Source organism: Achroia grisella, unplaced genomic scaffold (assembly GCF_030625045.1).
Source record: "Achroia grisella isolate CSIRO2021 unplaced genomic scaffold, CSIRO_AGI_Agris_v1 utg461, whole genome shotgun sequence".
Classification (NCBI taxonomy): Eukaryota; Metazoa; Arthropoda; class Insecta; order Lepidoptera; family Pyralidae; genus Achroia; species Achroia grisella.
Window position 1 is genome coordinate 1,204,935 of NW_026712871.1, and position 25,939 is coordinate 1,230,873.

The following is a 25,939-nucleotide window of genomic DNA, read 5'->3' on the forward strand; positions in this document are numbered from 1 at the left end:
AAAGTCGTGAAGATATTTGACAGCCTCGGTGGTGTAGTAGTTAAGCACATCGCTCTGCAAACTTTCTGCAAACATTTGTATTCGTTAGTATGATTGTTTGTATCGGTCTTGGTGTTTTCTATGTATGTATATTATGCATGCATATATAGAAATATATATATCTAGAATCTCAGCACAATTCACACAGCGCCATCTAGGCCCAAGTTAAGCTAGCTAAAGCTTGTGTTATGGGTACTAGATGACTGATATAAATACATATTTTTTTCGTAAAAACATACATATTATACATATATAGAAAACATCCAGACCGATACAAATAATCATCGTACTTCAATCGTCAATCAATCGTACTCATGAATATGAATATGTTTGCGAGGAATCGAACACGCGACCATCGGACGTAAAGCGGTGTGCTAGACCGCTAGACTACCGAAGTCGTCTAAGTATTTATATCAGTTGTCTAGTACCCACACAAGCTCTGCTTACCGTGGGAGTTGAAAGTGTTGTGTTAATTGAATCAAGGTTATTTATTATTTATATATATTACAATTCAATTCTATTCAACATTACATTACGTACCTTGAAACGCATTACGCGTCAACACAAAATTCATTTGTTCTGTTGAATGCCTTGAAATAACGTTGTCATATTCCCATCTTCAAACCTGATATATCAGATAACTAGATAAAAATACACGTCGTCTTCTTTTTTTAATCTATGATGAAAGTCGTGAAGATTTGACGGCCTCGGTGGTCTAGCGGTTGAGCACACCGCTTTACTTCCGATGGTCGCGGGTTCGATTTCTCGCTCGGTGCATTTGTATTCATGAATACGATTGGTTGTATCGGTCTGGGTGTTTTATATGTATATTATGTATAACAGATAACAGTATATCAGTTCTCTAGTACCAATAACACAAGCTCTGCTTACCGTGGGACTAGATAGCGCTGTGTATTATTGTCCAAGGATATTTAATATTTATTAGTTGTTCCCGCGACTACGTCCGTGTGGAATTTATTTTTCTAAAATAAAAGTAGCCTTAGTTACACCTTATTACATCAGCAATCTATCTAAAAAAGTTCCGTCAAAATCGGTCCACCCATTTCAGAGTTTAGCAGGAACAAACAGACAAACAAAAACTGTAAAAATGTTATTTTGTTGTATGTGCTATATTTATATTCATATGTGTAGTAGTGAAAATGGTTATTAATATTACAAACCGACACACCAATTTTATTTATATGTATAGTTGTATAGATTAGTAAAAAATTAAACGTTTTTTCGCTATCTTCTAATATTTCGCTCATATCGTCGGAAGAAACGGAATTTTCGACACTTAACCCAACTTTACAGTCAATCCAAAAAACTGTTTCAGAAATTCATAAGTCAACACTAGTAAACCAACTATCAGACCCGGCCACACGTTGCTGTGGCAAAGGTTCTTGAATAAAATAATATTGCGACTACAAATTGAGATGTAAGCTATCCTATCTTTCAAGTTGGATTAAATTGCACACAATGTGCAAATCAAATTTGCAATCGGTTCAGTAGTTTAGGAGTCCATCGCGGACAAACAACGTGACACGTAATTTTTTTATATAAAGATTTTTAACTGCTTTAATATGACGAGCAAAATTGCCTGGATTTTCTTCATATTTCATTTAATATATTTTATTAAATTAAATATGATGAATCGCTCTATTGGGTTGACTGGAAGAGATCTCTTTTAGAGATAAGTCCTGCTTTGTTAACATTAGTTGTAATTAATATACTTACAAATGTATTTAAGCGCAATAAAGAATATTTATATTTCTTTTTCTCCCTCCTTTTGTCTTTCTCTTTCTTCTAATCTTTATACTAAATGCTACTAATTTATTGGCCTTAATTTCTCTTTTAGCGCCTTTTATACGTTTCTATTTCTGAGGAGTAAGATCATACCTCTGAGATAATTTTACTTCCGTAACTATAATAAATCTTTTATAAACAAAGATAAATACAACTAACTGAATTACAATTATCTAATTCATAACAATAATTTATTATCACATTAATCGATTACTGATAAATCATAATCAAGTGTTTATTTGTTTATTTATTTATGTTGCGTTGCACAAATATGATATCGGCTAGCGCATCAGCTTATTTCCAATGGTTACGGGTTCGAATCCTCGCACGGTACAAACATTTGAATTCATGAGTATGTATTTGTATCGGTCTATTGGTCTGTCTAGTGTTTCCTAGTATATTATGTATGTATTTATAAAATATGTATGTATAAGTATTTGGATTAATTGTTAGTACCTACCTATAACACAAGATCTGCTTTGCTTAGGACTAGATGACGCTATGTGAATAGTTCGGTGATATTATTATTACAATAGTTTATATAAAATGTCAGTCATTTACCAAAACAAGACATTTCTTCTACTCACCACTTCATGTAAACCATTTCTTTTCAGTGTTATGATTTTGTATTGCAGTGTTGTAATAAGATATGTTGATGTGTTGATATGTTGATGAGTTTGTTGTAATTTCTGTGATATCAGTGCACAATTATGATTAATGAACGTTTAGTGAGCAATATGACGTATTATGGTAAGTTTTCTTTTATTATACATTCACTAGTAGCCTGCCTTGGATTTGTCCGTGTTTTGTAAATTTGAATGGAAAACAAGCTGATCACCAACTTGATGATAAATGGTAACAGTATGATAATGGAATGATGCACCCGCCTGCGCTAACGGTTTACGCTGGCGGGGCACCAGTGGAGGATAATAAGATGTACATAAGGTCAGGTCAGTTCGAACATCTTGAGGAACTCACCCCAGGAATTTATTACGATGGTTTCCTGGGGGAACCGCGTGGAGATCAACTTGACATGGTCCTGACCTGCATACATAATATACATAGAAAACACCCAGACCGATACAATCATACTCATGAATACAAATGCCTCTACCGTGCGAGGAAACGAACCTGCGACTATCTGAAGTAAAGCGGTGCGCTAAACCGCTAGACCACCGAGGCCGTCAGTCCGTGAGAGGTTTTGGGTGTAGTCAATTTTAAGTATAGGTATACCACAAAATGGTTTTTTAAAAGGTTGTTTATAACCATGCGTTTAATATTGTTATACCCATACAATTTACGGTACTATATAATGTGAGAACCACCAAACCTCAAACTTTCTAGGTCATCTAGGCACGCTGTCTACATTGTCCTACATTTGGTTGCTATGGCAACGTCGGCGGCCATATTGGCGTTGCCATGGCGACCGCGCATGCGTTATATCAAACGTCAAAGTTGATAAGGTGTGGCGTATGATAACACCAATCATGGTAGGATGTTTTTTTTAATGGAATGGTGCACCCGCCTGCGCTAACGGTATAACCTGGCTGGGTACCAGTGCAGGATTATAGATATCTCTATGTTACTGTTATATATTATAGAAGTCGTTTAGTATTGTTTTATAGAAAAAATTAAATTCATAGAGCTGACAATATTATCTGATTACAGTCTATCTCTAGAGTATATATTAACATAATCTTTATATATAAAAATTACATATCACGTTGTTAGTCCGCGATGGACTCCTAAACTACTGAATAGATTGCAAATTTAATTTGCACATTGTGTGCAATTTGATCTAATTTGAAAGATAGGATAGCTTACATCTCGATTTATAGTCGCAATATTATTTTATTCAAGAAACTTAGCCACAGCAACGCGTGGCCGGGTCTGATAGTGTATTATATATAGTGAATGTCATTCTGGAATAAAAAATTATACTTTTCTAATAGTGAAAGAATAAGGGGAGGGGGTTGTTATTGGTGTGGACCAGGGTTGACTAACATTTGTCTCCTCCATCTCTATATTACTGTTACAGAAGTTTAAGTACAATGTTAGCAGTTTAGTATTGTTTAGTAGAAAAAACTTAAAATGCATAGCGTTGACAATATCTGATAGCACTAAGAATGAGAGCGTAACGGTTTCTATGTTGATTGTCGCATGCCTCATACTTACTATTGTGTAATTATTCATTTAAAAAAATATTCAAAAGAACAAAACACAAGTTTCTTGCTCATTCTTCTTGTCAGCGTTCCGAATGAGTGGTGGAATAAAAAATATGACTATTCAAAAGTGCTTGTATTGAGTTTATTTGATTTTTATTTCTAGAATTAAAATATATTAACAACTAGTTTCATCGTGCAATTTTGTTTGCGTCATCTTTTTTCAGTTTTGCAACTTTTAATGTCTACGCCCAATAAGTATATTAGACAAATAACTATATGCAATGTCAATACTCCTTTGATTGAGTGCTCTGTGCAACTCTCTAATGCAATATTTCCCAACCTTTTTAGTGCCACGTTAGCCTTTATAAAATTCTTATGTAAAATACATAGATAGTTAAAGTGCTTTATTTTTCAAATTTTTACATTATTAATAATACTATCCTGCAAAAATCCTATCGGGGTTTGTCAGCACGTAGTTCTCTCTTATCTACTTACTAAATCGCTACATAATTTACAACCTAAAAAAATTTATTGATCATTTAAGAAAGTTAAACAATAGGTTTTAGGAATAAATCACTAGGAAATTGTTAGTGAAACAGTAAGCAAATTTTTCAAAACATAATGGATAATTGAAAATCACATTCTATATAATTTTAATAAAGTCCACTTTTGAATTCCCTTAACTATCAAATTAGATCAAGCTAGGCCTCGTCAAAATATTTATAATAATTATAATATATATATATATTTTTATTATAATAATAATAATAACTATCACACAATTAGATCAAGCTATGGGTACTAGATAACTGATACAAATACGTCAAAATATTTATCATGATGATAATATATATAGAACATCGCGTTATTTTTTTTTTATTGAAATTCTTTACTGAATTTCAAAATCAGAAAATAATATAAATAAATATACATTATAAAAAGTGGTTTTAATTAAGTTATTTCTTCCAGACTATTTTTTTATTTATGTATTTCAGGCCACTAATGGCCATATTATAAATAGCTTACAGACATACATAAGAATGATATCAAAACGGCACTGATGACGGCAATCTGCCACCATTGGGTGTTAGATAATGTTAGACATATATAAATTATACGTAAATACATTGTAAAATAAGTAATTCAATTGACTTTCTTGCCAGTTCTTCTCAATTGGATCTATATACTGAACTAGACGGTAGGGAAAAAATATAATGTCAAAAATTCATCATAAGCGGTTAAAATGTGTTAATGATTTTTGAGTTTTAATTTGATAGAGTTAAAGATAAGTGTAGGTACGCTATAGTTTTTTTTTATAGAAAGGTATTGTTAGACAGGCGGACACTCTATGCTATCATGCCATAGAGAATTTTACTAAACAAGTTACATCCTCTACGGTCGAACTGTTATTGAATATTGTCAGTTCCGATGCGAGATTCCGTCTGGTTTGAGGTCAATATAATTATGCGGGACTTTAGTGAGGTACAATTTACATTGAATAGTATTGGGTTCAATTCTCATTTAAATTAATAAATAGCAGATGTAAAAATTATTTCTCGGTTGCCTATTTCTCGGTTAATTATTTCTCGGTTGCCTCGGTGATTTAGCAGTTTAGCACACAGCTTCATTCCGATGGTCGTGGGTTCCATTCCTCGCACGGCACAAACATTTGTATTCATGAGTATAGGTCTCATTCATAGTTTGTATAGGTCTAGGTGTTTACTGTGTATATTATATATGTATTTACAATATAAACCAGTATTTGAGTATTTATATAAGTTGTCTAGTACCCATAACACAAGCTTTGCTTAGTTCGGGACTAGATGGCGCTGTTAATGTGTTATTAATTATAATAATAATGGGACATAACACCAGTCACACAATAAGTACACACACACACACATACACACGCACTGCACTTACTTGGTTTCGGCCCGTATGTGTGGAAAAAACCCAGCAAAAGCTGAGAAAATACGACAATAGCGTAAACAATAATAATAAACTCTTTATTACTATTAATAATAATAATAATAATAGGCTCAAAATATAACAGCTTCGCCCACTTACTTTCATACTTCTCCAAAAAGCTGTAATTCTAAACACCTGTAGAATAGTCCGCAAATTTTACTATAGCATATACAATATACATACATACACCTATATATACATATAAATAAAATTGGAGTGTCTGTTTGTAATATTGAATTAACAGTTTTTACTACAGGACCGATCGTCGTGGAGATCTTTGGGGGAGGCCTATGTCCAGCAGTGGACGTCTTCCGGGCTGCGATGATGATGATGATGATGACTACATGTATATGAATATAAATACTTAGTATTTAAGCTGTACTACATTCACAATATATTAAATAATTATTAACTGTATTGACTTAAATTTAGCAATGTTATGTACATACACCAAAATAACATTCCTTACAATTTTTGTCTGTCTGTATGTTTGTTCCGGCTAATCTCTGAAATGGCTGGACCGAATTTGACGAGACTTTTATTGACAGATAGCTGATGTAATAAGGAGTAACTTAGGCTACTTTTATTTTAGAAAAATAAAGTTAAATTCCATGCGGAATACCATCGCGTGTGCAGCTAGTAAAATAATAATATCGATACAATAGCGATGTTACTGTGAAGATAAATTTCGCAAATAATATTTTTTTACGCTATTATTACATTCTATTTCTGTTTCTATACCTCAATATGATTCAGGCATGAAATAGGCCCGATATTAAAGTATGTAGGCGCATCTGAATGCACTTAGGTTGTTACATATTCCTATTAACATCATTGTCAACATAACGGATGGTTTGTTTGTGCTCAATTGACCTCGTTGATCTAGTTTAACACAGCCTCAACTTCCTATAAGGTAACGGGTTCGATTCCTGTACAATGCAAATATTTTATTCATGACTCAACTAATAATAATAACAGGACAATTAACACAGCGTTATGGGTGTGTCATGGGTACTAGACAACTGATATAAATACTTAGAGATATATTTTTATAACCCTTACTAATATTATAAATCGAAAGTAATTCTGTCTGAACTGAACCGATTTAAATGAAATTTGGTACACAGATAGTCCAGTTTCTTAGGGAAAGGATATAGGCTGCTTTTTAGTATGTAAAAAGGCTTGAAAGGGGGGAAGCAAGGTTGTATGGAAGAATCGTCATTACTAACCTAAAAGCTTGAAATTTATTTTTGAGGGTGTTGATTAAATATAAATAAATATGACATTTTGTTTGTATTTAATGTTTGTATGTTAATTTGTCATTTTTAAAGATAGAAGTCTGAAACTTATTTTTGAATCTGTTGATTAAACGTAAATAAATACGACGAAGTCGCGGGTACAGCTAGTACATAGAAAACACCCAGACGACACGAACAATCATACTCATGAATACAAATGTTTGCACCGTGCGAGGAAACGAACCCGCGATCATAGGAAGCAAAGCGGTGTGCTCAACCGCTAGACCACTGAGAGCATTTGAATAAAGAATCTGTCTATCTAGATAGATAGACAGATTCTTTATTCAAATGCTCTCAGTTGCTGTCAATCATCTCGTTAGGAGTCTACCTAGATAGTTGCAAAGGACGAGCAAGGACGAGAGGTACGACGCATGCGCGCGCCGACCACGTGCCGGGTCAACGACCCTGCGGAAACTTGGCCGGGAACTTAGTGATTTGGGAACTTTTAACCCAATGCGTTTCTTTAGAAGTATTGTGTGTTTAGACATGTGTGTGTATTTTAATAGATGGTAATGGAATGGTGCACCCGTCTGCGCTAACGGTTTACGCTGGAGGGGCACCAGTGGAGGATGATAAGATGAACATGAGGTCAGACAGTTCGAACATCTTGAGAAATTCACCAGGAATTTATCACGATGGTTTACTGGAGGGACCGCATGGAGGTCAACCTAACTTGGTACACTGCTAGCGGTGGTCATCAGTCCACTCTTAGTCCACTCTCACAGTCTCCTCTTTTCCCTCAATATATATATCTATACATATAAATAAAATTGGATTGTTTGTAATATTGAAATAACAATTTTTTACTACATGCATATGAATATAAATACGGTACATACATTTTTTACATTTTTTGTCTGTTGTCTGCCGGTCTATTTGTTCCGGCTAATCTATGAAATGGCTGAATCGATTTTGACGGGACTTCGATTCCTCGTACAAACATTTGTATTCATGAGTATGATTGTATCGGTCTGGGTGTTTTCTATGTATGTTATGTATGTATTAAGAATGTATCTATGTATTTATATAACTTAATTCCCATAACACAAGCTCTGCTCAGCTTGGGACTAGATGGCGCTGTGTGAATTCTCCTGAAACATATGTATATCATTTGCTTCTTTCTTATCCCATTCATTACGTGTTGATATAAATTTCTCGTGTCACAGTTTTCGTTCCCATACTCCTCCGAAACGGCTTGACCGATTCTCATGAAATTTTGTAAGCGTATTGAGTAGGTCTGAGAATCGGCCAACATCTATTTTTCATCCCCCTAAATGTTAGGGGTAGTCCACCCCTATTTTTTTTTTTATTTTAAGGGACAGCTAGTATTTTATATAACATCTCTGTTCGCAGTCAGCACGTTATTTACTGATTTTGTTGATTGAAAGATGATATTCTTCGTTATTTACTCCTTTTCTTGCCATATCATCTTTCACACAGTCCATCTCATTTTTGGCCTTCCTCTGTCGTTATAACAGACCAATATAACGTCAGGCAGGAGTTGGCCTTCAGCCGCTCCATAAGTCCTTCCGCGGGTTTGGAGTGCCATCTGCACTCGTCCCCTAACGTCCGGTGAAGCTGTAAAGGCCAGCTGCGACCAACAGTATTAGAGTAGTCCGCAAAAAAAAAACGTCATCATCACCATCATCTCAGCCCGGAAGACGTCCACTGTTGAACAAAGGCCTCCCCCAAAGATCTTCAGGACGATCGGTCCTGCGCTGCTCGCATCCAGTACCTTCCAGCGGTCTTGACCAGATCGTCGGTCCATCTTGCTGGAGGCCTTCCCACGCTGCGTCTTCCGGTCTGCGGTCGCCACTCGAGGACTTTATTGCCCCAACGGCCATCTGTCCTACGAGCTATGTGCCGTGCTCATTGCCACTTCAATTTTGCAATTCCTGCAAGCAATATACGAGTATATATAAGTAACTAGCTTTTGCCCGCGGCTTCGCTCGCGTAGTAGTAAGTATTATTATTAATTAGGTGTAGTTTTTGAGGCTTTACTTTTGTTTAGCGTGGTTAAAAATTAGGGCCTACAAAATCTAGGAAGATTTATACAAACTTTCATCCTCTTAGGGGCAGAATTTATCAAAATCCTTTCTTAGGGGATGCCTACGTCATAGTAGCTTTATGAATGTAAAGTCTCAACCTGATCGGTTTAAAATTGACAAAGTTTCATACAAACTTATCCCCTATTTTATCCCCTTGGGGGTAGAATTAATCAAAATCCTTTCTTAGCGGATCCTACGTCATAACATGTAGTTGCATGTCAAATTTCAGCCCGATTCGTCCAGTGGTTTGGGCTGTGCGTTGATAGATCACTGTATCAGTCACCTTTAAGTTATATACATTTAGATTAAAATAAGAAAAATATTTATACATATTGTAATTTTTAAATGGTCTTATAACACGCCACTGGTTACTACCTACCTACGCTAACCAGTTGTTGTGGTAATCCATTTATTTCCATTATTCTTGGCCTTAAAGTGTCAGTATCTTGTTTACTGGATTACCTAGTTTTAGAAATACTTCGCACTTCACTACCTATGTTTACATATAACTAACTTTTGTCCCCGACTTTGTTCGGGTTGCATGGGCTATTTGACAAATTGACATTGACATTGACAAGGCGCCTTAGTCAATTTGTCAAATAACTTTAAAATTAAATTTTTAACCACAAGCAGTAATGAAAGTTTTTGCCGTTTGTTACAGACCACGTCCGTGTCACGGGGACTTGGAAAATAGGGAATGAAAGTCTGTAGAAACTTTCATCCCTTATTTCATCCTGTCCAGATTTAGATAATTGATTGCCTATATATGTCCTCGAGATACAATGATTGGGATGATCATGAACGAATGTATACGGGATGAAATCTCTTCTTTCATCCCTTTCAGATAATTGATTGACTATACTCGTATGTATGTCGTGACACAATGATGAAGATGATTAAGAATGAATTTAATGAACTAAATAGGATGAAATCCCGTATTTCATCCCCTCTAGATTATTAACTGAGTAATAGATCGCCATCTATTCTCCTGACGCAATCTGTCTTCATGGCCATTAGCTTTTAGTCGTTATTATTCTGATTTTATTTATGACTAGCTGTACCCGCGACTTCGTCTGCGTGGTTTTTAACTTTATTTTTCTAAAATAAAAGTAGCCTAAGTAATAAAAGTAGCATAAGGAGTACTTATTACATCAGCTACCTGCCAAAAAAGTCCCGTCAAAATCGGTCCAGCCATTTCAGAGATTAGCCGGAACAAACAGACCGACAGACAGACAGACTATAAAAAATGATATTTTGGTATATGTACCGTATATATATTCATATGCATGTAGTAAAAAACGGTTATTTCAATATTACAAACAGACACTCCAATTTTATCTATATGTATAGATGTATAGATATAGATATAGAAGAAAGAAGGCAAAGGAAAACGGAAACACCATTTTATTTGCAGTCGTCTTTTTTATTTATTTTTTTTCTCTTTTTATATACAAAATATATGGCAATACAACAAATAAGTTTTATATCCAACAGTTACAAGTGAACAGGTAGACAAACAGACTTGTCTATTATATTATTAGTATGGATATTCTGTAATTTATTCTGTAAATGGAAATCTGATTGTTCAAATTGGAAATGTAACATTGCAATGATATATTTAAAAGTGCAACACGCAAGTTTCTTGCTCATTCTTCTTATGGTGAGACAGCTTTCCTAATGAGCGGTAGATTAAAATAATGATGATTATGACTATTCAAAAGTGCTTAAATTAAGTTTATTTGAAGAAATTATTTTCTATTCTATTCTATTCTAATGGTAAACCATTTACCATCCTATAAGACCATCAAGTTGTTTGCTATTTCAATAACGCTAAAAGAAACTGTATGTGTATAAAGAAATCTGATTATTCTAAAAAATAGCTCTCGTTTGCATCAACGCAGGATTTATATAGCTTTAGATGGATCAAGTTTATATTTATTTGGCCCATTGGTATTACTGACCCCCTTTTTGAAGTCATCTCCCCCATTTCAATATAAAAAACTGCATAGAAATTTAAATAATTGACATGGGGAGTGGAACATATATTTCTTTTTATGGATGACTAGCTACTCGCCCCGGCTTTGCACGGGTGTACATGTATTATGTATATAAACCTTCCTCTTGAATCACTCGATCTATTTAAAAAACAGCTTCAAAATCCGTTGTGTAGTTTTAAAGATTTAAGCATACATAGGGACAGACAGTGACAGCGACTTTGTTTTATACCATTGTACCTTTGTAATGATGACTAGCTACTCGCCCCGGCTTCACACGGGTGTACATGTATTATGTATATAAACCTTCCTCTTGAATCACTCTACTATACTAAAAAACCGTTTTAAAATCTGTTGCGTAGTTTTAAAGATTTAAGCGTACATAGGGACAGACAGCGACAGCGACTTTATTTTATACCATGTAGAAAATGATAATGGATTGGTACACTTACCTTCGCTAAAAAATCGATAAAAGAATACGCTCTTTTTTCGTAGTCGGTTAAAAATAATGCGACAATTGTCAGCCTCACCGTCCCGTGGCATCAGCTGGAAAGGAAGCCATTCATTATGCGACCTCCACAACATGATTATAGAGTTATACGGTACGTGTAACATGGCCATAACTATACCACACGTATTATCTATCTGTCTATTTTATACTAGCTGTACCCGCGACTTCGTCCGCGTGGAATTTTACATTATTTTTCTAAAAGTCCCGTCAAAATCGGTCCAGCCATTTCAGAGATTAGCCGGAACAAACAGATAGGTAGACAAAAAATGTAAAAAATGCTATTTTGGTCTATGTACTACCGTTTTTTACTACACACATATGAATATAAATACACCAAAATACAATTTTTTATAATTTTTGTTTGTCTGTCTGTCGGTCTGTTTGTTCCGGTTAATCTCTGAAATGGCTGGACTGATTTTGACAGGACTTTTTTTGGTAGGTAACTGATGTAATAAGGAGTAACTGAGGCTACTTTTATTTTAGAAAAATAAAGTTACAATTCCACGCGGACGAAGTCGCGGGTACAGCTAGTCATAAATAAAACCAATCCCGTAGTCCAATAGATAGATTCTTTACTTATATCATAACCATATTCATATTCTAACCTGATGCTCAACACATCATCCTCCACTGGTGCCCCGCCAGCTTCTCATCTGCGAAGCAGCCAATTATTGGACTCGGAAAATATAGCCTAGGGTTGCCAGATAAAAATTTATCAAATCGGGACAATTCTAGGACAACTCTGTCGGGTCGTTGCCATAATAAAAAGAATCTTGTTTTTTTTTATATTTTGAAAGGATTTTTATTGTGTTTGAAAGGAAAATGCCATTTATTCTCAAATACATACTTTTATAAGATAGGTATCTACAACACACAACACATGCGTCATTTAAAAATAGACTAAAATCTCATTATCTCTTTTCATAGTACATTTTTTTTTATTTATTTTTTTTCTCATTTTTTCCAATATTTTGTATATATGTAGGTTTATATATTTATCCCTAATGTAAGTATGTATATCTAGTAGTATAATAAATAGTGTCTTATGTGTGCCACCTACCCTATTCTATGTACATAAGTCCTCTCTTCTAGGTTGTCAGTAAGTGATTGCATTTAGCGATAAGACCGCCTTTTGTTATTATTTTACTATTTACTGTATTTTCTTATTATTTTATGTGTACACAATAAAGAGTTTTATTATTATTATTATTATCTACGTACATAGTAGGTAATTGACGCCAGTTATAATTTTAAGATGCAGTTTAGACTTAAAACTTTTGTAGAAAATCAACATAGCCCCATCTGTGGATGGGCCCAAACACCCATCTGTAGGTAGTCATTTTGAGAGCTAACAGTTGAAAGGCTAGTGTAAACAGCTAGCCGGAGAGGAGGGGGGGAGGGGACCATTCACTAAAAAAAAATTCCCTCCCCCTATACATAGATTACTTGTATCATCGCTGGGTGCCAATTTAACTGGCATAGTTGCCAATGTCACTGCGATGGTGCAACAGCATTGCAACCGCCAATATGGCGCAATGTTTGAATATGCAGATATGTAAATACTGACTTGCCACTTAATATAGTCCTTCTGTTTCATTTAAACGAAATAAGTAACAATTCGATTAGAAATATGTAGTTCGAACGTATATTTAGCTTTTGCCCGCGGCTTCGCTCGCGTTATTTTATCCCCTTAGGGGTGGAATTTATCAAAATCCTTTCTTAGCGGATGCCTACGTCATAACATCTACCTGCATATCAAATTTCAGCCCGATCCGTCCAGTGGTTTGGGCTGTGCGTTGATAGATCACTATGTCAGTCAGTCACCTTTGAGTTTTATATATATATAGATATAGATTTTTACTAAGGTTCATTCATTCATTCATAATTTAAGAGCCACCCTCTTATCGGTGGAGATCTCAAAATTCAAATTCAAAATATCTTTATTCATGTAGGTCTATTACAGACTCTTATGATATGTCAAATCTACCGTCAGTTCAGAATGATTTCGAGATGAGAAGAACTGACAAGAAACTCAGCTGGTATTCTTTTCAAATAAATGTTGTATATGTCTACAATAATACAGAGTTATTTAAACTCAAATTTGGGAGAATAGAGTGACCACCAGCGAAGTAACCCAGAAGAACCCAAATCTTAGTAAATGAGTGTTGTAAGGAAGGTGTTACATTTGAATGTGGGTGTGCATGGACTGTTTGAAAGATGATATGGTAAGAAAGGGAGTAAATAACGAAATGACTGCGAACTGAGATGAATGGAAGAGAAAAACATATTACGACGACCACAAATAAATGGGATAAGGAAGAAGCAGATGATGATGCTCTCGTCGGTGGAGCTCTATTTATGTATTAACTCCCAATGAAAAAAGGAATAAAGGCTATATTACTACGAAAGTTGCTATTAAGTTATCCCATTTATATTGGTTTTGAATAAAAAAAAAAAATTGGCAGGTGTTAAGACCTGTAGCACTGCAACCTACATAGATCTATTGTGCTCGCCGTTTCCCAGAGTTACCTAGACCCGTCAGGGACCTGAATTGAAGGATATTCTTACGAGCGATGGTTTTTTTTTTTATTTTATTTGGGATACAAACAGTTTTACAATGTAGTATGTATTTAAGTACATAGATATGAATTAATAATAGTAAAACGAATACAGATATCCACGGGTTAATACTTATGTTATGTTACTATATATTATTAATTATTATGTACATTATTTATTACTGGTTTCCAACTAATATGTGTAATAGGGTTTTCTTAAATTTAAAGTATGAAATCAAATATATCTAAATCAGGAAATGTGGTGTTAAATACACAGAAGAGGTGCTCGTGCACCGTATGTCCGATAGGTCGGGGTGAAGAATACACGACGTACCCTCACCGAACGACGGTGCACACTCGTTGGCATCACGTAGCACTTATTCGTTAGGCTGTGCTACGTTTTTATATCTCAGGATAGAGTGTGGACTTACGTTTATGCATCAGTGGGCTACAACCACATAGGATGTGTAGTGGCGTTTCCTCTTCAGTTTGGCAAAATTTGCTGATTTTTGTTGTGCATAGACTTAGGTTTGCCATATGTTTGTTCCTCGGAGGACTAAGATGTCACGGTGATTGCAAAGGATGAATCCATCACGGTTGTCACATGATAACGTAATCACTTACAATTAAGTGTGCCAACAGCTTGTTTGCATAAAAAAATGATAAAACTGACCATGTCTTTTCTTGTGATACGGGCTCTCATTTAATACTTTATTGTGATACAGTATATCTTCAAGTTTAGTATCATTAAGATCAATCTTAGAAAGTACCAAACAGACGGACAGTCACATTTCTTAAGCTATTAGTATGTACGTAACATAATAGGGCATATCTATCGCTGTCTCTCGGATTAATTTGATTTGTTATCGGTGTTATCATCGGAGAGTAAGTCAGTAATCTGAGTTAATATAGTTTTTTGTGTCCAGATTTGAAGACGATTTTTGGATAGGCATGAAATTATTAAATAAAAGATGTAGATTAAATAAAATATATAATTTTTACCCAAATTCACACGAGTAACGCTGCAGTATGCAGTTAGTATATACTATTAAAATGTGTGCATATAAAAATAGTTTTTGTAATATTTAAATGTCGAGTAAAATAATATGGCTGTATAATTTTAATGTTAATGCAGGCCGCATACATAAAAATAAAAAAATATTTAAATTTCGAATGCGCTCTTCATTTTTTTCATTTGCGTAGTCAATCTTGGCGGAGGTGACTCGTATAGTTGGTTGATTTATTTTATAGAAAAATCACGATATATTTGTTATATTTCGAGTTGTAATAAAATATTATGTCGGTGCATACGATCCCTCTGGTTACACCCTTCATCCGAGGCCCGAGATTCCCGTATAGAAAGAGTGAGTACTTACATATTTTCCGTATAATAGAAATAAACATAATGAAATTTTATTTTCAAGCTGAATTCAACTTTTACAAACGTTATTTTTGGGCCGAACAAAAACATTTCAAGAAAGTTTTTACATTTCAAATCGGCGTAGACGTTTCAACATAATTATTTACGTTTCTATTCTCCGCATCAAAAACAAATGTTCTCATAATTTCGGGACCTTTTAAAGGTCTCGGATACAATTTCCGAATGAAACAGGAATGTTTGCGTAACGTATAACTTTGGTTAGCTATAGATGATCATATATACCTACAATTTCTAGTCATCAGTTTTCAATACAACTCTTTAGCCCATACTAAACATAAAATGGTAGTAAATGACTAGTTTTGGGAACTATTGGCCCTATTGTTAGCAATAATCCTCTAAAGCGACCTCCACGCGGTCCTCCCTGGACCGAAAATAATGCTCATAATGAAAATTGAGTATTCAGGCATTGTTAAAGTAAAATAGGTCTATATTAAAATCGTTATTTCTCTAGTATTGTTTTAATATATAACTGAAAAATTTTATGTAATTCCTGAAAGTATAATCTTTCAAATAAAAAATCAATTTATAAATGAACAAACGTAAAAAATATATTAAAAAAAATTTTTTTTTTCTATATACTTAATGTTTAAATTCTCTTTATTGAGTCCATTTGTCAGTATTTTTCACCGGTATAGCTTCACGAAACTATTGTTGATTTAGATGATTATTTTTTGCAATTATCAGAGGCTTTCTCCCTGATAATTAAAATTCTCTAAGATTGATAGTAAATTTTTCGTGGTTTAATCTAACAAAAAAGGATTGATGATTCTTTTTTGCAATTATCACAGGCTTGTCCCTGATAATTCCATGTATATCTGTAGAATTGATAGTAAATTTTTCGGGGTTTAATCTAAAAGGTTTACATTTAGTCACATTCTCTCAATTTGTTTTATTTTTAAACAACTATTCAATCTAAGGCTTTAAATAGTAAAGTCGGTGCCGTCATTCCGGGACGGAAAAAAAACTTGAGGTCGTCGAACCATCGATTGGACTCGAGTCGGTCATGCGTTAACGATTACATAATTTCGCCCTGCTTGACTCCTTGGCCTAGCCACACTGAGGTAGAAATAGTCTACCGAAGGTACCTCAGTATCACCTATTTTTATTAGACATATGGCTAAATTAAAAAAAAAAATTATAAATTAAAAAAAAAATTTAATTATTTGCAGCTTGTTCTGTGGCGACATCCTTTTGGCCTTTTTTTTATCCTGTATATGTGGTCAATTGTTTTTTTTTTCTAAATGTTTGTAATACCCATTAATAGTAATTATACACATATTTACAAATATTTACACTTACTTATTTTTATTGCGGTACTGCATATATATTGCACTGTTAGGGAAATTACTCTCTGTTTATTGCTTATGGTTTTCAAGACTCTTGTTGCATACCCCGCCCTGCTTGACTCCTTGGCCTAGCCACTGAGGTAGACTGTAAAAAGTCTACCGTCTACCGTAGGTACCTCAGTCTCGCCGATTTTTATTGGGCACATGGCTCAATTTAAAAAATATACTCCATCAGATTTAAAATTAGTATTTGTACAGCAACACACAAGTTTCTTGCTTATTCTTCTTGATGAGCTTTACGAGTGACGAGACCGAATAAGCGGTAGATAAAAAAAAATTGTTGACTATTCAAAAGTACTTAAATTAAGTTTATTTGAATAAATTATATTTCTATTTACTATTCCTTAGCCACAGTAATAACAATAATAATAATCTCAGGACAATTCACACAGCGCCATCTAGACCCAAGATAAGCTAGCTAAAGCTTGTGTTATGGGTACTAGATAACTGATACATATACATAGATTTTTTTTTTGTAAATACATGCATATTATACATAGAAAACACCCAGACCGATACAAACAATCATACTCGTGAATACAAATGTTTGTGCCGTGCGAGGAATCGAACCCGCGACCATCGGTCGTAAAGCGGTGTGCTAGACCGCTAGACCACCGAGGTCGTCAATAATAATTTATACAATTCTGATATTATAGCGATTGTTAGTGATGTGGACTAATAAACATATTGCTAGCAATATATAGCAAGGGCCGGCAACGCGCACGTGACACCCCTGGCGTTTCAGGCGTCCATAGGCTACGGTAACCGTTTACCATCAGATGGGCCGTATGCTTGTCTGCCACCATCGTGATGTTAAAAAAATACAATGTCAGGTTGACTTCACGCGTTTCCCCAATTGGAAACAATTTATCACAAATTCCTGTTAAAATTATCATCCATTTTGAGTGGTATCGAGCATGATGTGATAACGTGATGTGTCTGTAGTACTGTTCATGTCTATAGGCACAGATAATATAATCTATAGGTAACGATCACCACCTACAATCAGGTGGAGTGTCAGCATCATCATCATCATTGCCTTGCCTTTATCCCATTATTTGTGGTCGGCGCAGTATGTCATTCTCTTCCACTGCTCTCTATCAGTCGTCATATCTAAACATACTCTTCTTTTATTCATATCATCTTTCACACAATCCATCCATCTTTTCTTGTGGAGTGTCAGCATATTTACCATTTTAATTGCATAAAGTAGGTAAACATTTCTGTTTAATGTTATTGTAATATTGATTGAAATAAATAAAAAAATCTTATATGTGAACTCTATATATATACACCATAAAAATACATATATAGTCTATTATTGATCGTATGTGGGACACTTGATATGTCTACATATCGCTTTGTATAATTGAATACAACGCGGCAAGAGGCGAGCCTACCGCCGTCCTTCGCGTTAATTTAGTTTGTTATCGGTATTTCCATTTTCAGAAAGTATTTAGAAAAAAAATAAGTTTTCCTATTTGACTAGATTCGAACCCACGACCTTACAGTTCCCAAACCGGACTATTAAACTACAAGGTCACGATGCTTTCCCGCCTGAATTCTTAGCAAAACATACAGTACCTTTACCTGTGGGGTCACACGCGATCATATAGTGTCTAGTTGACCCCAGCCATTCGGGTCACGGTAGGTTGAACGAACCCTAAATCCAGAGGGTCTTGCTTTACCAGCTGTATTCCGTTAGGTTTGGGACACATCGAGAGGTCTCTATTTTGTACTTTCATAAAAAAATAGAATCTCCAAGTTCCTTCTTAATCTTAAGACCTGCTTTTTAAAAGGCCGACAACGCATTTGTAATTCCCTGGTATTGCTGGTGCTGGTAATTACTTACCATCAGGCGAGCCGCTTGCTGGTTTGTCCATGTGCTATAAAAAAAACTTTCTACTATTCTCATATATTAAATTCAACCTTGATAATTGGAATCTTGCACAACTAAAACTTTATAACTTTATGTAAAAACAACAAAAATGTGTAACTATTTAACGGGCTTAGTGGCCTAGCGGATTATTAGCACACCTTATTTTCAGATTATCGCGAGTTCGATTCTCCTCACATAGTACCCATTTTTATTAAAGAGTATTTTTTTTTTGAACTGAGCGTTTCCTATGTATAATATGTATTTTAAAAAAATGTATTTAAGTATATATATTAGTCATTTAGTACCCGTGACGCAAGCTCTGCTTAGTTTGGGACTAGATGGTGCTGTATGAATTGTTTAGGAAGATTATTTCATTAAGATTTAGATTGTTTATTCGTGAAGTTCATTAAAAAAAAACATTTTAAATACATTTTTTGTATTGGAAACATCCAGACCAAAAACAATCATACTCATGAATACAAATGCTTATACTGTGCGAGAAATCGAACCCAAAACAATCGGAAATTAAGGTGGTGCGCTTTTTCTGCCTCTAATGGTATATTAATGTTTTGTTACACTCTGGCCTATGTTTTATTATTTTTCTGCTCTCGGTGTATTCCTAGCTTTGTTTATCTTCTTTATGTAGTTTGGTGCAACAAAAATGCACTCACTTTGCAGTTTTCTGTCACAGTGTTGGCTTATTTGTAGCGAAAATGGCTGCCACAGTCGTAAAGATGGCACGTTCTCATCTAATAAGAGATCATACCTATGTGTCTCTATATATTTAGATGGGATTCAAACTCGAATAAGTTTGAATCCAATCTAAGTATATTTGCTGTAGCTATAGGTTATTCTTTGAATCTGGAATGCCAGCCGAGTTGATAGCCCACTTGGTCGTATATGATTTTTTTTATTTTATGTTATTTAAACACTTCATTGCACCAGATATAGAAAAATATTAATGAATATAAAAATATATATGTACAATGACGAGTACAAAAGCCGGGCTTATCGCTAAACAATCTCTTACAGACAAACTTTAGATTAGTTAGCGTGGAATTAAAGAAAATAAAATATCTATAATAAAAAAGAATCCTAATATTATACTAATCAGTTATTCCTTACTAGCTGTAAAGCCGCAGCTGTAAGCCGCGTGGTATTTAACTTTATTTTTCTAAAATAAAAGTAGCCTAAGTTACTGCCTATTACATCAGCTACCTGTCAAAAAAAAATCCCCTCAAAATAGGTCCAGCCATTTCAGAGATTAGCCGGAACAAACAGACAGACTGACAAAAATTGTAAAAAATGTTATTTTGGTGTATGTACCGTATTTATATTCATATGCATGTAGTAAAAAATGGTTATTTCAATATTACAAACAGACATTTCAATTTTATTTATATGTATAGATAACATTAGCCATGTGCGGAAAAAGTCCCGTCAAAATCGGTCGCTAATAAAAAGATACATAACGTCTAACTAGGTATAATATATTAAAAAATACATATTTCAGAAGATGATACAATGATATCCACGGCAACTAGGTAAGAATACTCTAAAAGTCGATAACTAGGTAGAAATGCTAAAATACATACATATTTCAGATCTGTTAAGCAAAATAAGCGCTGAAATATCATAACGGGAAGATAAAAGGTCGATACATTGGTATCCACCAAGTCTAACGACTGCTAAAAAATTAATATTTCAGCGCCACAAGCAAATTTAAGCGCTGAAATATTTATAGCAATTCAAAGATGGGAGGTCGATACAATGGTATCCACACTAACTAGGTAAAAATAATAAAAAATACATATATCAGCGCTGGAAGCAAATTTAAGCGCTGAAGTATTTATAGTAATTAAAAGTGGAGGTCGAGTAACTAGGTAAAAATACTAGAAAAAATGCTGAATTATTTATATTATAAATTTTTCAGCGCTTAAATTTAAATACTCATTTGCTTTGAATCCATCTTTCAATTGCTATAAATTTTATAGCAATTGAAAGCTGGAGGTCTATATAATGGTTTCCCTAACTAGGTAAAAATACTAAATACATATTTCAGCGCTGTAAGCAAATTTAAGCGCTGAAATATTTATACTATAAGTATTTCAGCGCTTAAATTTTAAATGCTCAATTGCTTTAAATCCAACTTTCAATTGCTATAAAATTTATAGCAATTGAAAGCTGGAGGTCGATACAATGGTGTCCCCTAACTAGGTAAAATTCTAAATACATATTTCAGCGCTGTAAGCAAATTTGAGCGCTGAAATATTTGTCATGTATGGACGATGTAAATCTGTAGAGCATAGCTATATTCGATACTAACTTGATTGTATACACAGACCAGCTTACGTGGAATATAAATACTGTAACGATACCTATTTTGAGGGTACTAACCTCGATCTAGTTGGTTTGTTTGTCCGTTTATAATACGACTGCAAAATCGTCGCTTTATTCATTGACTATTTTATTATATTTTTGTACTTTTTATTTCGTTTCGTATTGTTTGTAACACCGACCCCAAAAATTGTGTTGTTACACTTAGAAATATTCTTGCAATGAAAAAGCTACGTCATATATTGACACCTATATACTCAGCACTGTGGACATTACATTATCATATGATACCCGTGATTCCACTCATGTGTTGCCATTCTAAAGACTAAGATATCATGCCTTTTTATATCTGTAAGTTGAATATATAAATGTATAATATTAATGAAATAGTTGTTCAGTATTTTTATATATTTGCTGTTCCCGCGACTTCGTCGTCTAAGTTAGAAAGAAAGAAAAGAAAGCCTAAGAAAAGTAGCCTAAGTTACTCCGTATTGCATTAGCTACCTGCCAAAAAAAGTCCCGTCAAAATCGGCCCAACCATTTCAGAGATTAGCCGGAACAAAGAGACAGACAGACGAAGATTGTAAAAAAAATATATTTTGGTGTATGTACCGTATTGATATTCATATGCGCATGTAGTAAAAAACGGTTATTTCAATATTACAAACAGACACTCCAATTTTATTTATATGTATAGATAATGGAATGGTGCACCCACCTGCGCTAATGGTTTACGCTAGCGGGACACCAGTAGAGGATGATAAGAACATGAGGTTAGGGCAGTCAGCCCATTGTGGTAAATTCAGCAATTTATAACGATGGTTTCCAGGTGAACCACGTGGAGGTCAACCTGTCATGGTACATTGCTATGGGATTTTTAGTCCACATTACTGACAACTCTCTTCCTCCGTGGTGGGCCGGGTTATTAGACTCCGTAAAATATGATCGAGCGAAGTCATAGCTGGCTCATCCGTCATACTCGTGAACGAGTGCTGCTTGTAGTCCATTTTAATGATTAAGATATGCCTTTTATACTGTAATTTTACTACACAATATGTAATATTATTTAGAGAGATCTGTTCAATGGTCGATACTAGGTAAAGCACTAGACTTGGTCTTAATTACGGCAGTTGGAAAGATGCCAAATAAATGTTTTTGTGTACATGCCATCGACTTAGTTATTTTGTAACAGAATTGTTTCTCTACTCAACATGCCGTGACATGTATTTGCATCAAGTTAGAACAGATATTTGTTAATAGGTTTTTTTATGACTGTGATGGAACGGTTCTCGCAGGCGAGGCTACAATGGGTGGCAACTAGATGATGGTTATGGCAGAATGTCAGAGTATTGTTCATGTACATAGGTGAGCATTATTTAGTAAATAAATAAAGAAAAAATATTTGTACAGTGCAAGGAATCGAACCAGCGACCATCACGCTGCAAGCTATTCCACTAGACCACTGATACTGTCAAGCAATTTGATTTAAAAATCATTTATTTATGTAGAACATTTTAACCGTCCAGTTCGGTATATAGATCCAATTGAGAAGTACTGGCAATAAACTCAATTGAATTACTTTTTTTTTAAATAGAATAAAATAGAAAATCATTTATTCAAATAAATGATTTTCTATTCTATTCTATTTAAAAAAAATCATAGTTTATTTACAATGTAGAAATTGTTTTCACAATTACAAAGACACTAATACAGTAGGATCCTGTCCTAAATGTAATATAGACTATTGCCAGTAATTCCTATTCGTAAGTAATTTTTCTTATATTACGGATGATAATGGAACGATGCACCAGCCTGCGCTAACGTTTTACGCTGGCGGGGCACCAGTGGAGGATAAGATGAGCAATGAGGTCAAGTCAGTTCAGTGTCAGCACATCGTGGTAAATTAACCATAAATTTATCACGATGTTTCCAGAAGGTACCACGTAGAGGTCAACCTGACATAGTACGTTGCTCACGCTTACGTTTACGATGTTTACCTTCTTCTCCGTTTGTTGCAGGCAAGTCGCCGTTCTTCCCCGGCGTGGAGGACGCGGCGGTGGCAGCGGGCGTGGCGGGCGCGGGCTCACCATCGGTGCCTGCAGACCAGGCCCAGGATGTCGTCTCCAGGCTCAGCGCGGCTGGTGAGTAGCCTGATTGTTGTACTTTAACACTAGCGCCATTTGCATCTCTACACACCAATCTATTGTTTCTAATATACAGTCTGATTGCTCTTTTGTTGCTGCGGCATATGTTTTTTTCTATTTTATATAATACTAGCTGTACCCGCGACACCGTCCGCATGGAATAGACGGCGATTGACGAGTTTCATTAAACAAATAGTGTATATTTTGTATTACTTTTTTGGTATACATAAATATTCTATAACCATATATGTATATATTCATGAGTATGACTATTTGTATGAGTATGTATTTACAAAAGAAAGTATGTAAGTATGTATATCAGTTGTGTAGTACCCATAACACGAGGTCTGTTTACCGTGGGACTAGATGGCGGTGTGTTAAATGTCCAAAGTTAAAAAAATAAAAAAATATATACAATCTAATAAAAAAATGTATTAGGTTTACGCTGGCCCCACTGGTGCCCCACCAGTGTAGAATGATAAGATTCATAGTCATCTCAGTTAGCACATCATGGCAAACTCCCCAGGAATTGTTCACAGGCCTCCAGGGAGAATCGGACTTAGTACATTGCTAGCGATGGCTAAATTTTTTATTTATTTATTCTTTTTTTGCACACTTACATCTATTTTTACAGGTCTTAGCCTAATAAAATTGTTCGTATTACTAGCAATATCTTTCCAACATGCGTAAATAATGTTAGAAAACTTTGTTCTAGTAGTGCAAGACTCCAATAACATAAAATACCATTCCATATATATAAAAAAATGTGTTTGCAGGGCTGTCAATGTGCGTGAGTGCTCTCGGGTCGCCGGCGCGGTCGTCGCCCGTGTCGGCCGGCTCGGAGCACGGCGAACGGTTCAGTCGGAAGGTTTTCGTCGGGGGGCTGCCGCCGGACATCGACGAGGGTGAGTAGATAAATCAATATATCGATTTATCAATCAAACAATCAAAATGTCTATTCATGTAGGACTCTTATATGTCAATCTACCGTCAGTTCGGAGTACTTACGAGTCAAATGTAAGGTCCATAGAAGGAGAGACTCTGCCAGAAATTTGCCATTCAAATTTGATTCAATTCAAATCATTTTGCCAGAAGATAGTAGTAAATATATCAAATCGAATATCTTTATTGGCGATTTTTTTAAAAGATGAATGTAATGGGCTACTGCTCCCGCTTATGCCAACGGTTTACTCTAGCGGGGCCCGAGTGGAGGATAATAAGTTGAATGAGGTAAGGTCAGTCAGCCCATCCTGGCAAATTGACTAGGAATTTGTCACGATGGCTTCCTGGAGGAACCGCATGGAGATGAACCATACTAGCAATGGGGTTGTTAGTTCAGATTTCCTTCTATATCCTGGCGAATTTGTCATGATAACTGACCTGACCTCACATTCATCTTATCATCCTCCACTGGTGCCCCGCCAGCGTAAACTGTTCGCACAGGCGGGTGCACCATACCATTATCATTATTAAAAAATGTAGTCGTGAGCGTACTTTTTGGAGCATCTAAAAGTCATGGCTGACCTTTTGTGTTTAATTAAAATCCATATAATAATATCCATTAGACATTAGATTGTTTCTAATGGACACATGGACACAAAATCGTGATGTGAAGAACGTGCCTGCATGTAAATCATATAACGTGTTGAATATTATACGTAGATTAAATTGCTTTAGTATTATATGAATAGCCATCTTAATTTTTATCACTATATTAATACGTGTAGTACCTTTGCACGATTTATGAAAATTATACAGACGGAGGATGTATATGAATAGAATAGAATAGAATAGAATAGAATAGAAAATCATTTATTCAAATAAACTTAATTTAAGCACTTTTGAATAGTCATAACAATTTGTTTTTTATCTACCACTCGTTCGGAAAGCTGCAAGAAGAGCAAGAAACTTGTGTGTTGCTCTTTTAAATAATCCTACATTTACAAGTCGAAATGAATACAAATAGTTTATCATAGCAATTTTTTTTTATTTAAGGATGCTGGACATTTTAGTGATAAATCATTATGCACTATATGTGTTAAAATGTAATTGGACATTTATAAGCAGTATGAAAATTAAAATTAAATGCAAATAAACTTATTCTTGCTATATAATTTTAGGCTTTTTTACATAACATTTGTTTAATTAAGATTTTAATGTCAAAGTTTTATAGAATCTTACGCAATTACCATAAAATGAATTACTAACGTGAATAAATTATTTTAATTGATTTGTTCTATTAAAAATGGTCTAAAGTTTCTGCACGTGAATAAAAATATTTGTTCAATGGTCCTATAATTGGTCCAAAATAGGAATATTTTTGATTTTACCACTCATACAGTGATAGAATTAAAAATATTACTTTTTTATAGTCATTATATTAAGTACAGACAGACAGTCAAAAA

The 25,939-nt window shown here is 34.7% G+C and overlaps 1 protein-coding gene across 3 annotated transcripts in view; it reads left to right on the top strand.

Moving 5' to 3' along the window:
- The window catches only part of LOC131845225 (translational regulator orb2), a 104,257-nt gene that overhangs the window by 58,954 nt on the left and 19,364 nt on the right, over positions 1-25,939 (top strand). For 2 of the 3 annotated variants that reach the window (XM_059194263.1, XM_059194262.1), the window contains exons 3-4: positions 23,409-23,531; positions 24,311-24,439. In XM_059194263.1, the coding sequence (XP_059050246.1) occupies positions 23,409-23,531; positions 24,311-24,439 (252 nt within the window). Of the gene's footprint in view, positions 1-15,601; positions 15,752-23,408; positions 23,532-24,310; positions 24,440-25,939 lie in introns of those variants that run through there. The other variant, XM_059194264.1, reaches the window with a different exon arrangement.